The sequence below is a fragment of the Anoplopoma fimbria genome, chromosome 10 (assembly GCF_027596085.1).
Source record: "Anoplopoma fimbria isolate UVic2021 breed Golden Eagle Sablefish chromosome 10, Afim_UVic_2022, whole genome shotgun sequence".
Classification (NCBI taxonomy): domain Eukaryota; kingdom Metazoa; phylum Chordata; class Actinopteri; order Perciformes; family Anoplopomatidae; genus Anoplopoma; species Anoplopoma fimbria.
In genome coordinates this window covers 2,908,010-2,923,999 of record NC_072458.1, presented here as the reverse complement: position 1 = coordinate 2,923,999, position 15,990 = coordinate 2,908,010, and the positions used below count along the sequence as shown (strand labels likewise).

General features: G+C 41.3%; 1 protein-coding gene across 1 annotated transcript; it reads left to right on the top strand.

Moving 5' to 3' along the window:
• The first annotated feature begins 7,777 nt into the window (after positions 1-7,777).
• Positions 7,778-15,778, top strand: hepacam2 (HEPACAM family member 2). Its single transcript, XM_054605425.1, has 9 exons — positions 7,778-7,835; positions 10,947-11,306; positions 11,385-11,672; positions 13,160-13,459; positions 14,577-14,702; positions 14,986-15,007; positions 15,102-15,136; positions 15,483-15,556; positions 15,655-15,778. The coding sequence occupies exons 1-9, from the start codon at positions 7,778-7,780 to the stop codon at positions 15,763-15,765; spliced, it is 1,374 nt and encodes a 457-aa protein (XP_054461400.1). The 3' UTR covers positions 15,766-15,778.
• Positions 15,779-15,990: the final 212 nt, after the last annotated feature.

Here is a 15,990-nt window from a genome sequence, read left to right as displayed (position 1 = left end):
ACTATTTACAAAGCCGTCCAATCATAGTGTAGAGGGGCGGGACAGTTAGCCTACCCCAAGCCTAACCGCATGTGTTCTATTATGAGTCAATGTTGTCTTATTGTGTATGTTATGCTTTTGTTTTTACTGTGAACTTTATGTTGTCCTAATGTCTGAGGTTGTGCTTTAAACAACAATATCTCATTGTTAAGTTTCCCCTACTTACTGTCTTGTCTACTAATCATTATCAAAATGCATTTTCAACATGACTTTATTCACCTGTTGGGAAAAAAACACATTTGTCAACAAACAATGTAATTTCACAAGAGAACACAATCAAGCCCAGATCTCTTGTGTCCACCATGTTATAAATCAACCTTACGTCAGTCTGTTGTCATTCTTCTCAAGGCTGATTGGGTGAAACTTCATCAAACAGACAGCGGCAGCCCCTTTAAAGGATCAACAAGTGTCAGTTTGGGGTCAGCCGGCAAGCCGAGGCTGCCTGCGTCCTCCTGCTGCAGGCGGAATATTCTGGAGAGACTGGCGAGTAAACCTCTGGTGCCTGGCTGCTGTTCATTAAGAGTATTAATGATTAACTGAGAGTGCTATTGTCCACTCGGGCCCAGCTGTCCCTCCTCAGCCGTTGATCCACTCCGATGCCTCAGGGCCACTAAACTGGCTCCATTCATGTGCATAAGTGACAGCTGCTTCTCACATTCCGCAGAAAATTAACTGCAGACGCAGGAAAAAAGAAAATAAGATAGGAGCAAATTAATAAGATTTGACAGATTTCTTTTGTATTCTTTTTCAAGGGAGGGATTGGTGATCAAAGGGTGGACCAGAAGGTTTCAAGCCTGTGAGGTAATAGTTAAAGAAGCGGAAGATGGGTGGTGTGGGTGGGGGGTCAAATAATGTTTGCTGTGTCTGCGCTTAGTCACTCAGGGGATGTGATTCAAGTTAACTCAGCAACTTTATGGTTGAGATGAAAGACATCAAACAGTGGTTCACAGTGAGTGGCCAATTAAAGGTGGAAACTGTTAAAATGCAAAATCAGTGTCAAGATAAAATGTTATCGCAATCACTGTTATTTTATCGGCAATTCAACTTTTTTAAAGATGTAAACATATCTATGGTATCTGACTCTAATCAAGAACTGAAGGTTGGAACGGACTTTGACTGGCCCTTGAAAGGTGCCGCTTGTACCAAAAAAATAAAAATAAACTACACATATGATCATTTATATTTCTGCTAAGCGTCATTGTTTCTATAATTTAAAGTGAACAGACAGAATGCAACACATGTGCTCCATGCAACCTGTTATTAATCTCTGTTATTTCATACAACCCATGTTTGGAGTTACATATCTTCATTTCACTGGCATTTGTGGGAAAAAGAACAATACAATGAACAATCAGAACCTGTATAATCCAGTATTGTTTTATAGCCTCCATAGTAAAGAAATCAAAGCTGGCTTATCTTTCCGCAGGGAGAGGACTTTAATTGGACCTTTGAAGGCACCGCTGGTGTTTCCGCCGGCATCTGCGGCTCTTGCATTGTGAAGAGATGTTATTGTTTCACCTGGGAACAATTATGCCATCTTGTCTGTAATCAGTTGAGTGGTCACAGATACTGTATGTGCATGCTGTGGGAGTACAGGGCTTCCTGAACAGCATATGGTCTTACTGTCCCGTTCCCTTGTATTTGTACCAACCCTCCTTGGAGACAGGTGGGATCTAATTACTGGTAACATGATGGTTGTTTTCCACATCGCTTTCAATTAGAGGGTCTCAGTCTGTCGTTGTTTATGGTCTTCGCACAAGTCAACACATACTTTACATTCCAGTTTTTGTGTTCCTGCATACAGGGGTGGACAAAATAGTATAAAACGCCTTCCAACACCAAATAGAAATGGGGTAAGGCTCATAATTATTAGTTTTTGCTCAGCTTGTTGGAGGTGTTGATACAACTCAGTGGTTATTCTTGAGGCTGTACTGTTGCTAAGCAATTATTCTCTCATTCAGTCACTGTGGGTGAGGGTCTACTTGTGTGCACTTTCTACCTGCAATTTCAAGCAGCAACTAAACTATTCTTTACAACTCACTTATGATAGTCAGGCTTCTGTTAACGTGGAAACGTGCTGCTTTTTGGTTCAGCATAATATGAATAACTAGAAAACCAACCGACAGGTGACCTTGGCTTGTTTTACTTCACACCTCTTGCTGATTGCATTACCACTCTGGGTGGTTCCAGGTATCACACCTAAACTTCTTTAAACTTGTAATCTACTATGTAATCTCATACTTCTACTATGCACCGACGGGGAATATTTTACCGTGACACCTCTGGGGAGGGAGCGAGGGATCACCAGTCGTTGGGCATCGCAGCAGGGATGCAGGAGTCAGCGTGACGTTAAATGTTTTTGATAAAAAGCCTGTACACTGGTTCACACATGAGCTCAGCCACCAGTTTGTGTGGAGTGATTATAAACATTAGCACCTTCCATGAAAGGAAAGACACCAATGAGGTGGTCTCCGTTAGAGCCAAAGGTGTGTATGTGTATGTGTGTGTTTATGTATGTGTGTGTGTTGAGGGCTGGGTGTTTTGACTTCTACCTCCCATGGCAGTTCCAAAATACAAAACTGTTCTTTCAGGAAAGGATAAAGTATACTTGGTGCTTTTGTCTGACATTATGTCCCAGAATGCCACCTTTTCCTCTCAGGTTACTTGAGGCTGTTACTACGTCAGTGAGGCTGGTCAAATAAGGTTTATATATACCCTTTTACCTCTGATTGGTGTACCTTTAAAGCGATGTTTCGCTTTACGACTGTGTGAAGCAAAGACGACCAGCGCAGACCTGAGCGAAGGGAGTACTGCCTTTCAGCCTGGGATTGTGGTTCCGTCTTAACAGCCAACCATTTAATGCTGGAGAGAACATAGAGGTGGCTGTGTCCACTCAACTCTGTATGCATGCACGTGCACCCACCCACAAAAAAACACACACCAGTTTGGTTTGTGGCGTGTACGATGTAAACACCAATTTTTCATGGATGTATGTGTGTGAGTGTTGGACTAACCGCTGCAAGGGAATTAATTAAAAAGTAATTACTACGATGGAATAACTGAACTTTCATTTCTCTAGTTTAGTAAATGTACACTATGTACTGCAGAGACGTTTAACTTACTCATGTCTGGAGTAGACACTTTGCATACTTTAAGTCTAGTATATGTTTTTCTTTCCCGTCCAGGATGACATACATCTCTCATTCACAGTATGAATCTTTGATTTGTAATCTTTCTAAAGAACTCAAGAGAACAGGAAACAAGATAATATGTCTGTGTGTGCATATGGGTGTCAACTATGTGTCAACACAACTGTTGAGGAAAGTTTTTATCAGCGCTACACCTGCCATTGACAGATACCATGCCACATGTACTGCAGTGAATGCAAACTTTATGTTATGAGTTATTTAAGCAGGGAATTTAAATAAAGTGTGTGCTCAATCATATTCACGCTATGTCTTTTGAAATTAGGAAACAAATTACTCAACTGAGATTATGCAATGATAGTATGGGAACCAACGTGCACACTGAATGGGGAAGAATGCAGCTATTTTCTTATAGATTTACATTGAGCTCAGTGCGGCTGTGGGTGTGTTATGTTTAGAGCACACAAAGTCTTTGACTGGAAGCAGAAGAGGATCTGGGTTGCAGGCAGCAGGATTTGACATCGGCTTATTTCCTGTCATTGACTGCGGGTCACATGGCGAGTGCGTGGGAGCGAGATAGTGGAATGCATTAAAGGGGTGAGGCTCTCGCCACCAGACACACAGTCTCACACACACACACACACACACACACACACACACACACACACACACACACACACACACACACACACACACGAGCAAAGCAGTTCTTGCAACTTAAAGAAAAACAGAAAAATATGTAGCTTGTAGGAGCATATTTACATGTTTTTTTTTGCATTATATGCACACACATACACACACACGCACTGACACACATGTTTTGACTGATGTTGAAAGTTCAGGGTGGAGAAAGCCGAGATCTCTTTGAAAGATTCACATTGACTCAACCTGCGCGCCCTGGGTCAAACACTCGGGTTTGAGAAGTCAAGGTGCTATTTAGGCAACAACAGTCAGATCCAGAGAGAGATAGAAGGGTTCAACGGTGCAGCAGTAAAAAAAAAAAAAAAAAAAAAAGCTATTCACATGCGAGCATGAGGGAAAAACATGCGCCTGCATCCACCCACACACATGCACGCACAAAGACAGTGCAGCGTGTGTGTCCAACTTTCTGTTTCCCACTGTTATAAATCTTTGTGTGTGAATGAAAGTCTGTCATCCAATCAAATCACTCACAGGCCATGCAGACATCCCCGCCCCTTTTCTTTGCTGCCTCGCTGCTCCACTTAACCCCACTCTCTCGGTCTCTTGTTCTCTTTCAGCTATAGGCAAACATTTCCTCATATGAAGCCTATATAGCATTTCAAGTTTGCATCCGAGGCGTGACATCCTCTTATCAACAACCCTTAAAGGCACAACTGTCCGCGCCGGCTTCTCTTTTTGGTCACACAGTAATGGATTGCGTGTGCAAGAGTGTGAGAGCTTGCATTTGCTGTGAAATATTCTTTACCATAACTTGAACTGGTGTTACATTTAGTTGACTTCAACAGATGTGTTCATCCTGCATGTCAACACAATCACTGACGAAATAGAGGGCCCTTTAAGCTTAACGACACAGTTACGGTTATATATAATCCACATTTCAGTGGACAGAAATATGTATGGGAGCCCAAAGTATATCACAGTAGGCCGCTGACACCCTATGTGGCCCCACTGTAACGACTGCTCCAGACACACAGACACTCAGACACACATGCACATGCACACACGTGTGCCAATAGTGTGGCCTTGATGTGGGCTGGTGTGCTGTGTCTGCTCTGAGTATCTGCAGCTGGAGGCCAAGGCTGCTAAAGGAGAGGAGGAATGAAAGAGGAGAAGAGGAAGGATCACAAAGAGAGGGAGAAGAAGTAGAAGGGAAAGAGGAGAAGGTTGGTGGAGAGGAGAGGAGGTATATACAGATGTTGGGGAGGAGAGAAAAGAGGATTGTGATGATCAAGAGGAGCAAAGACGACATAAAAAAAGAGTGAGGAGGGGTTTGGGTTGGAATAAATCATCAGTAGGAAAATGATTTGTTGCTACAAGAACAAGGACAACAAGATAATATGATGAGGACGAGGTGGAGGAGCAAGAGGCAGCATGAGGCAAACAGTACAGAGGGGTAGTTGTGGTGAAGTGTGGCAACAGTCACAGACATGGGCTGGGAGACTGAAAATGGAAAATGTGACATGTTTTAACACAGCAAGAGGGCCCCCATATGAGGTTGTGTGTGTGTGTAACTGGTCTTAAAGCGGTCCAAAAAGGCCATACCAGGCCAGGCCATGCTCTGTCATAACTCAAGCGAGACTAGATTGATAAAATATGTCAGATAGCTCCCGTTAATTGTTTCATACATGATCATTTACTAAGTGGAGAAGCATGGGCAGACATGTGAAACCTTCTGTCATTCTCATTTTACTAAACTTCCAATTTAATGTCGAGAACATTTAATCTTGATCTTGATAAATATGTCTCAGCTGCAGCTGAAGACATAACTCACCATGGTGATTTGTCACCGTGGTGAGTTATGTCTTTTATGTCACGTATATATGTCTTATATATGACACGTATAAGGTCACAGTATAATCCTAACCCATTAGATACGGTAAGCTCCGTTTGTCTTTTTCAATATCCCCCATTATGCCAACATGTTGTTGGATAATTTCTGAAAAATTTTAAATCACTAAATTGGGAGATGTGCTGTTTTCAATTGACCACAGCAAAATGTTCTAAAAAGCATAGTCATACTGTAAGTAACAGAGAAGTACAAGGTAAATAATCTGTTATGTTTACAAATCCTGATAATTTTTTCTTGTTTTGACTTGTGTAAAAACACAACTAGCTGACTAACTGAGAAAAACTCAGGGAAGCTTTCATCACTCTTGAAATGTATATGCATCCTGTGAATAGACAATGCTTTGACTTATAGGGTCACAAGTCCACTGCCACAGAGCCATGCAATGCCAGATTAAGCACAAGTAAGTAAGTCTAGACCAATCACAATTAACACAGACAAACTAACCCTTAACCTAACTTATTTTAACTTGCTGTTCTCAATTCAAAAATCCATTGGCAGGTTTTGTCTAATAGATGATGCACTGACCCCATCTAAAGGTGGAGAGGAAAGTTGCAGGTTCTGAGGAGAGCTGCTGCTTCATAAAGCGATGGTACAAGAGGATAAAATGACTCTTTTCAATAGAACAACATTAAACGTTATAGACTGAGATCAATGGGATGCATTCATTCAAAATCTGTTTCCCACAACATTAATAGACGACTCCCTGTCAAAATTTCCAAATCATGTGGCAAAACTTCAGTTTTATCAGGTTTCTCAGCAAATGGACATCCAATGGAGTGCTTGACAGACATGATAACAATCAGTGTATTTGATGGTACCATCACCAAACTAGGCACTCATTTACACAACCAACAATGGTGCAATTCATTCAATGTGCAGTTCAGTCCCAAGTTTCACCACATCCTTTCAGAGGATGACCAAGTAGAAAAAAACGGCTCTAAACAAGGACCTGAGGGTTTGTGTTTAAGACATAACATGTGACTATTTTGTGTCTGTTTGTGTTTGTCTCTTGCACATTGAGACAAAACTTTGACTGGTTATGATTTAACTACCGATGGAACTGATTACAACATGACATTGTGAAAAAAAGTTTTTCTGAGGAATATGAATGAAGTATTTAATACAAATGACGAGAGTGAAACTGACACAAATATGTCTTTGTTTTTCAGCGTTGCAAACAAATTGCTGGACAATAATTAACAACAGATTTCCCTCCAGTTTTCTGTCATAGAATGATATTGTCTGAACAATGTCTCCCAAGGGCTGAAAATAATAAAAAAATGATGTCAGCGTCTCGTCTGTATCTTGAAGGCATTTGAAAGGCTATTGATACACATGTTAGTATGTCGTTCCTCAGTCTCTCTTCTCTCTGTCTCTCTGTCCTCTTATTTCTAGACTACAAAATAAATACCAACAGAGTAGCTGATTGTTGACAGTTGTGTTCACCGAAGGCTCTGAAACTTAACCAAACGGAGTGACATGGGCGGTTAAAAATCTGTCTGTCCGTCTTCTTTTTTTTTGTTTCACAGCCTCAGGGTCTAAAGCAGCAGACAGCTGGTGTATTATAACGTAAAGACTCAACTATCCTTTTCACAGTTGTGTGTCTCAGTTTCTCTTTTACAGAGAGGATCCCTCGGCCTTAGGGCAGCTGTGGTTCTGTTTGTGTGTGTTTGTGTGTGTGTGTGTGTGTGTGTGTGTGTGTGTGTGTGTGTGTGTGTGTGTGTGTGTGTGTGTGTGTGTGTGTGTGTGTGTGTGTGATAGAGAGGACCATGCTGTGCTGCCTCTCTGCCAGGTGGACCTCTTCTTCCTCCTGGTGTCTCGTGGGAGGGGCCTGGCTGCATGCAGGCTAAAGCTAGCTCCTCTTATTTCCCTGGCAAATATTATGACCACAACCAGTCACATTTCTCTCCTCCTCCTCCTCCTCCTTCTCCTCCTCCTCCTCCACCTCTTTCTCTTTCACTCATCTCCTCCTTCCTACATCCCTCACTCCCTCCCTGCCTGTCTGTCAGAAGTCCCACATATCCCTAGAGAATAAGATGCCATGGAGGCCAGACGAAGAACAGCGCTTTATGTCTGCTCTGTGCTCTTCATCCTAACAGGTGAGCGTCCCGTTGCCATGGAGGCATGTTTTTGCTTGAGTTGTCAGTGTTGCGTTGGTGCAGCTATAGCAGTTACCGGGGTTGCTGTCTTTGTTTTGTTGGCAGGGTAGTTGAGGAAGTTTTCTGTGGTGTGCAATAACAAAATGTCAACATGTGCAAAAAACTTGGGTTCAGGACAGAGAAGCAGTATTAAAACTGGTTTGCAAAATTTAAAAGTAGTGAAGAAAATTCAAGGACAATCACTGTATGTTTTTGTATTTTAAAAAGTTAAATTTGGCATCCTAATATTGTAGCATTATACAACATATATATTGTAAAATTATACACTGAAGTATACCTCCATCTTTTCAGCCATTTTCAATTTTCAAAGTACGAGTCTCTATAGCTTTCCTTTTAGAGTTTATTTTGGTTTGTTTTGCATGTCCTCTCCATAATCATCACTGTGTGACTTGACAGAATTAGCCTTTCTCCGGTTGTATGCTGTAAGTAAAGACATAAGGAGGCTGTTTGTGGAAAGAAGAAGTGACCTAGACCACAGCTCTGTGACTCAGTGATAACAGACATGTACCAGCATTCCCCACATGACCCGATGAATCTAACACAAAAGTCCCTGAAACATGGACTCACTTTGATGTTTGTATCATCAACCCTTTCTTGAGGAGCACAATTTGTCTTATCAGTAAGAGGACAGACGATTGTTGGTGTTTTAACATGCACCGGGAGACTTTATTTAGTGTCCAAACAACTCGGATGTGTGTGTGAGGGTGATAAGAGGCAGGTGCTTGTGGGTCTCCACACAATAGTTGTTTGAACGTGTGTGTGTGTGTGTGTGTGTGTGTGTGTGTGTGTGTGTGTGTGTGTGTGTGTGTGTGTGTGTGTGTGTGTGTGTGTGTGTGTGTGTGTGTGTGTGTGTGTGTCTACTAAATGAAGATATCCTCTCAGCCATTGTCACTGTAATCTCCTTGGTATCACCACAACAATATCCGTGCTGTTTGGGGACAACAGCGAAGGAGCGGGCTCGGCACACTCCTCATTCTGCCTTTTCTCCGGATCTCAGCTGGTGTAAACACAGGCACACTCCTACTACATACACACACACACACACAAACACACACACTCACACAAACAGAAACTGGCCTGCAGGCTTGTAAGAGCGGAACGTGTCGATGGGGCGTCTGCATTATTTAGGACATGACACCAGACACACAGTGAATCTATTGTGATGAGCATGATGGGCAGCAGTCACCAAAGACCTGGCTGACACCAGCTGGATGTCTCCAGGGAGGAAGTGTGGACGGATCAGAGGGGACGGTAGAGGGGTGGGTGACAAAGAAAAAGAAGGTAGAGATTGGATGGAAAATAGGGTCAGAAGGAGAGAACAAAAATCACTTTTTTGAGTTTTCCCCTTGTTTCATTCAAGCTCTTATTGCATGAGATGTAACACACCTAAGTTATGTGAAATAATACAGAAAATGATTAGTCTCTCGTGAATATTTTCCACCTCCATCCCCCAACTCCTTTAATGCTTCAACTGAGAAAGAGAAGATAGACAGCCAGAAGTGAGACAAAAGGACACAAGTTGCCTTGAGAGTAAAGTGAGAGGTTTTTAGTGAGTTTGTTTCACAGTAACTGCCTACTCACAGGCTGCCGCTTTTCTCAGCCTGGCATCCAAACTCAGTCGTTCACTTTTTATCTTCAAACTGTCAAAGAGTAATACCCAGAAAGTGAAGTTTGAAGCTGTCCAAAAAATTCAGTCGAATGAAAACCATCGGTTCTTAGCTCTGATTTGATATAAACGATCCCTGAATTCAGGAATGTAATCTACGGAAGATAGACAGAAATTATAGACGGGATCATCTCAGCTGTACAACATACTGAGTAAGCATATTATTTTATATCAGGTTAAACTTCTCCTTGTTGAAATGACAATCGCTGCTGTAAAACAACCATAAATCCTCCTTTTCTTGGTGTTTTTATTCCAAGTTGTTTCAAGCTGGTTACTAGTGAATTAACTGACCTGGCAACTATAGCCAGTGCTTAAACAGACAACCTGTTTAATAGATCAACGGTTTATCTAGTTACTTCAGACAGCCCAAGGGTTTGTTTAGCGATTTGGCATGAAAGAGACAGGCCTCATACTTGTTTGACAACAATGACAAGCTGTAGTGAGCTGGGTCAATATTAACTCACTGTAGTTTAAGGACCTGGAAAATTTGAAGACGAGGATATAGATTATGAGATTAAACAGACACAACTGAAATGGGTTTAATGTGAAAGGAATCTCTCGTAGTGACAAACCAACTTTTTCAGTCTCTCTCTACGGAGCGTTTTAGCATCTTTCGGCTCATTGTTTTGGTTTACTTCCTGGTTTTGACTCACTCTCACTGTCATATCAGCTGTTTTCAGTGGAAAAAGCAATAAAAACTGACAGTACTCCTTAAGGACAGAGACCTGAAGTTTGCGAACTTGCTTGTAAACGTAAGGAGCATTTAGCAGCAAAAGATCTGGATGTTTCCCTCAGAAGTTGGTAGAGACTAAAACAGAGCTAAAAGAAGGGGGAACGACATTTTTAAGGTGACCAGACACACAACTCTAAATGAATGATGATTTTTGTGTGTGCTGTGTCTGCTGTATGTGTAAATATGCAACATTAGGCATGCCAACTTTTTAAAACATGTCAGTGTTGTGTTTACAACGTGTCGTGAAAGTCAATTATTGTAGGTTGAAATGGCAGATAGCTTTAATAATGAATTAATAATAAATTAATAATAAATACGTATGGGTTTAATGACGTGTCAACATCTTAACTTTTTTGACATGTAAATTTGTCTGATTTGAACATAATAAGTATGGGATTACCTAAATTGTGGCCTCTGTATCGCTAAACCTAAATGTATTTTGAAATACAGGGAGAAACTTATGGAACAGATAACTCTGAGAAGGCTAACTAGCAGACACTGAATAGACATAGCAGCGACGTTTGTGTTCATCACTAAAATTACCAAATTTTTCTTAAACATTATCAACATATAACCCTACAGCGACTGTGCAATAACTCTATTTGTTTCCCTCCTCCTCCTCTTCTTCTCCCTGCCAACTTCACCAACTCAGACGTCAGCTCCGAGTTCATCCACCTCCCTTCATCCATCCATCACGGTATTGAAGGGAAGTCTGTGCTCCTGTCCGTTGAGACTCTCTTCCCTCTGGATGATGTTGAGATCCAGGGAACGTGGTCCCACACCAGGCCGAGTGGCATCAGGACCACGCTGGTGACGTTTACCAAAGAGACCACAATCACTGACATGATGTACCGCAACCACCTCCTCTTTAGAGAACCCAATGTGTCTTTGCTAATCCGGGAATTGAACGAGGACGATGAAGGGGATTACCACCTGAACCTCAACATAGCGTTTCATAACAAGACAGGGCTGGTCATCAAGGAGGAGAGAACTGTGCACGTTACAGTGGATGGTGAGTGTTAACCTATCACAAGTCATCAGTCGGATGTCATCTATGGACTCAGCCCTAACTTCTTTGTCTATTCCTTAGTCCCTGTGTCCACTCCAGTCATTGAGAAGAGCCCATCATATCCGGTTGTCGAGTACAAGGCAAACGTAACTTGGACTTGTTCTGTGGAGATAGGAACAAGAGTTGTGTTCCAGTGGCTACGGGACAACGTTGCACTAGGTCCGTGTGACAGATACCACTTCTCCCAAGACAACTCCACATTGTTAATCAGTCCTGTGAGGAAAGAGGACAAGGGGACTTACTACTGTGTAGCCAGCAACGCTGTCAGCCAGGGGCGACACAGCAGGGCCATGGAACTCAACGTCTATTGTGAGTATCCATCTTTATTCTCCTTTTCCTTCTACTTGTCTGTCCCTGCACAAAGACCACCTGAAACTGCAAATCTAGTTACCAACTAGTCCCCAGAGAATTTCAAAGGGGTTCATTTTCATTTTTTTTATAATATAAGGAGATGAACGTTGACGAAATGATAGTTTACAGCAAAAAATATATCCTTAATACTCGGCCAATATCACAGTGACTGGAATCACACTTTGTAAAAATCTCGAACAGGACAGGTATGATCTTTATCTACAAGTAATTAGGCAAAATCAATCTAAGTGAACCAAACAGAGAAATACCATAAAGACAACTATGCACACAAATAAGTCAATAGGTGTGATTTATTACACAAATAAGTATTTTTAATGTGACACAAACTGAAACCATATTTGTTAACATTACATGGTCAGAATAGACTGTGAGGTCAGTTTCAATTATTTTATAGAATTTCTCAACAAAAACCTTTGATTGTAGGATGTTTACGCGACAAAGCTCCTGTAATACCAATACTGTACATGTATTGTTGTTTTTCACTCTTTTTGCACTGTAGTAGGTCATATGTAAATGTCAGTGAGATCAGACTACTTTTTGACAACTGAAAACATGTGACTGTTATGGGTATTTGCATGGGAGCAAACTTATCTCACAGAGTTCCTCTGTTCTGCCACAAAGCACACACCGATAAACGGCCCTGTTTTCTGGAATTCGCACCTAGAACATAATCATTCAATGAATTCATTTGAATGTGTTTTAATTTTCACGGAAATTTTTTGGGGGTTTCGACGGGCGTAAAGAATGTGGAACTTTTTTGTGACATAATCTGTTTGTATAGACAGAGCATGTCCGTGTTCAGTATCATTCAGTAGCATTCTGCAGAGAGCTGACCCATTACCATCAACTAAAATCCCTCCTTCAGCTACTTTCTTTTACAGAGCTTTTAGTAATGTAAGTGTAAGACTGAAAAATACTTCTTTTCCAGATTTCCAATCCAACAAACGTCAAAAAACATTCAAACTTATTGATGTCACCCAAATATTAACTTTTGATGCATCCCATTAGAACTGCAATATCTAGGTTGCCACTAACTAATGTTTCTTTACAGTGAAATCTATCTTAAGAGAATTATAACACTGACCTTGGCACCATAATTATACCGTACAACATTATTTCTTTCCATTAATATGTACAGAATTAAACTATGAATTAAATTACATTTTAAAACGGCCTATCGACTTGTAGCAAGAAATATTTCTAAATTAATAAGCAAAGCTGTTTTCGTTTTTTCTTATAACATATCATCAACCGAAAATGTTTTTTTGGTTACATGTTCGTGTTCAAGGGCAAGCACTGCTCTTTCCTTTCACAACAAGGACTCATGCTGCTAGACTGAGGATCAAACTTATTGCCCTGTTTATCATAGAAAAGTAACCATTCTGGTACTGTCATGTCCCCCTGACCCACTCTTTCCGCTGCAGATGGCCCTTACAACCTGGAGGTGAACTCAGGCCAGGGCTTGCGGACAGGAGAAGTGTTCACCATTAACCCTGGAGAGCTGGTCTTCTTTGAATGCCAGGCTGACTCCAACCCGCCCAACAGCTACGTCTGGATCTCTAAGAGCCGCAACGCCACCCAGGTCATCACTGAGGGCCCCCGGATGGAGGTGCGCTCCTACAGACTGGCCCAGGCTGAAGAGTACCTTTGCCGGGCCTTCAACAACGTGACGCAGAAGCAGAACGAGGCCCAGTTTACTCTGGTGGTGGCCAGTTTAGGAACAGGTGGGTAGAGGGTGGACCATGGCAGGAAGGAGCAGAGCGTGGGTAGAGTTTGGGAAAACGCTGACATAAACACTGTGTAAACACTGTGTCACGCCAAAAGCAGAAGAGGTTTATGAGCTTTGAGAGAGATATCTTGACAATGACAAACACCACGGCCAGCTTTGGGAACATGTGGGTGGATAAATGACTTAAGCAGTGTGTCCACAACAGGTGAAAAGTGAAACCAGGTTATGGATATAACATGAAATATACATGGCTAATATGAAACTGGCGTTTTATCTGTGTTGCTAGGTTCCAGCGTTTGCAGCCTGTATTAAAGCTCAGTGTCTGGGAAAGTAAACAGTGGATAACAGCTGTCGTATTTGTTGACTATGTTTTATAGCATGTGGAGTTTCTGTGTGCCGAATGCGACATTGATATGTTGTCTTGGTGATATTGGGAAAGGCTCACTGATTGCTACTGTTGATACTGGCTATGATTTAAAATGCTGTTTACTGAGTCAGTTGAAAGTCCTGACAGCATCTATTTTTTAGTGAACATCACAAAAGAAGCCTCTAATGATGACACTGCTAACATTGTGATGACTAACAGATACTATTTAAAAGGTTGTATTTAGTTTAGCCAAGTAGCATGCAAATTTTTGCTTATTAGCATTGTACAGCTGAGGCTCGGAGGGTCATTCGTTTTGAAAATATTTGGTCATAAAACAAAGTACAGTCCCGTTCTCATTCCCAGTGCGTCAAATACTGACAGTTAGTCACACCCCTTTGCATCCAATATTGACACCCTTTAGGGTTTGTATGACACGCCCCTGGCTTTCAAGACCACATGTTGCGTCAATTGAACTTGAAATTGAAACAGTTGTCAAAAAAAATTCACAAAAGAATTCAACCTCATAGTGGTACTGTAGGAAAGTCAGGGAGACACAAAGTCATAAGGAGTCATCCTCTGGGAACCATGAACAGCATTATATGTAAATCCAACTAACTATTAGTAGTTGAGTTACTGATATCTATACTAAAGTGATGAACCAATGAACTGACATTTCTGTCCCTAGAACCAGCTTTGCCATCAATGAGCGTTAATATCAGTGTCTCTCTTGTATTTTTGTTTGCAGGAAAAGAAAAGCACAACCAAGCTGGGAGCTCTTTTTCAACTCTGGCAGCCATAACCGTCTGCTCTTTGTTCGTTATCGGCTGTATGTTGCTGTTCTTCCTCAGGATAAACTGCCATCCTAAGAGAGGTAATGTCTTATTCTGCTGCTTTGACCGAGGTGGTTTTCTAGCAGTGAGTCCTGCAATCTGTTAAACTGAGTGAGACAACGCTAACGGCTTGCTGCACTGAGATCTAACCTGTTGAGGTTAATCATAAATGTAAATAACTTGCAAATGTCAGTCAAACTGAAGGTAACCATGGCAAAGTATCTACTGCATTTGAATAAGACATGGTAATATTTAAAAATGTGTCACTTTTGTATTTGTGAATAATTATTTCCCTCTGTCTCTCTCTCCCTCTGTTATTAACAGTGCTTATGAGCATTTACAAAAGGTAAGAGACTTGAATATGAAATCAATACAGATTGCAATTGCTTTTTAAGTGTTCATGCTTTAACTAACTAACAGCACTATATGCCTTTTTTCAGACCGCTTTCAGAGCAGAAACGACCACATCGTTCAGGTGAGCTACAGCTTTTTTTTACCTGCTTATCATGGACACTTCGATTATAGACTATGCCTACATCATATTTACATATGTGTATATATATTAGATCATATTTTGAGGTGGTTATAGGGATGAACAAAGCCTCGGTTTTCTAATAAACTGAAAGTCATTCCTAAAAAAAATGGTTTGAAATAGGAGGAGTTTAAGCAGAAAAGTAAACAAGGTCTGGGTGGCTTATTAATTCCAACTGAAAAACATTTATTGGTGTCATTACATTGTATGATTCATCATGTTAAAGTAAAGTTTGACTCATAATAGATACTAATGTGCTGGTCTGACATTATAGCCTGTGTGTTAACAGGTCATGAAGATGCAACAGAAGACTTTGGCATCTACGAGTTTGTCTCCATACCTGGGAAAATGGAATCAGCACAGGTATTTAACATGTCGTACATCAAGCGATTTTAAGCTTTTGTCTATTGTTGAAAAGTTGTGTGTAGTTTTTAAAATATACCCATCTAACTGTCCTGCAGGCATCATGCAGATCTCTGGCTCGCCTGGAGTCAGTTCAGGATATGCACACCACCATCTACGATGTGATCAGACATGTTCCTGAAACCCCCAGTCACAGTTTGCTGATGTAAGCTGAAGAGTTGAGATGGAACTTACAGTCATTTCACTTGAAGAGTAGCTTTATTCTCTGTTATCAAAGCTTGAAACTCTGGCTTTGGTGGCCAATTTTTTGCACAAGGGATGACGGAGGCTTGTTTGATTGCACAACCTGATCGTGCACTGTTACTGTCCTCACTTTGGGACAGATGTTAAAAGACTATTGCTGACATTATTGTGAGATGAAAGTGTATGTTTGG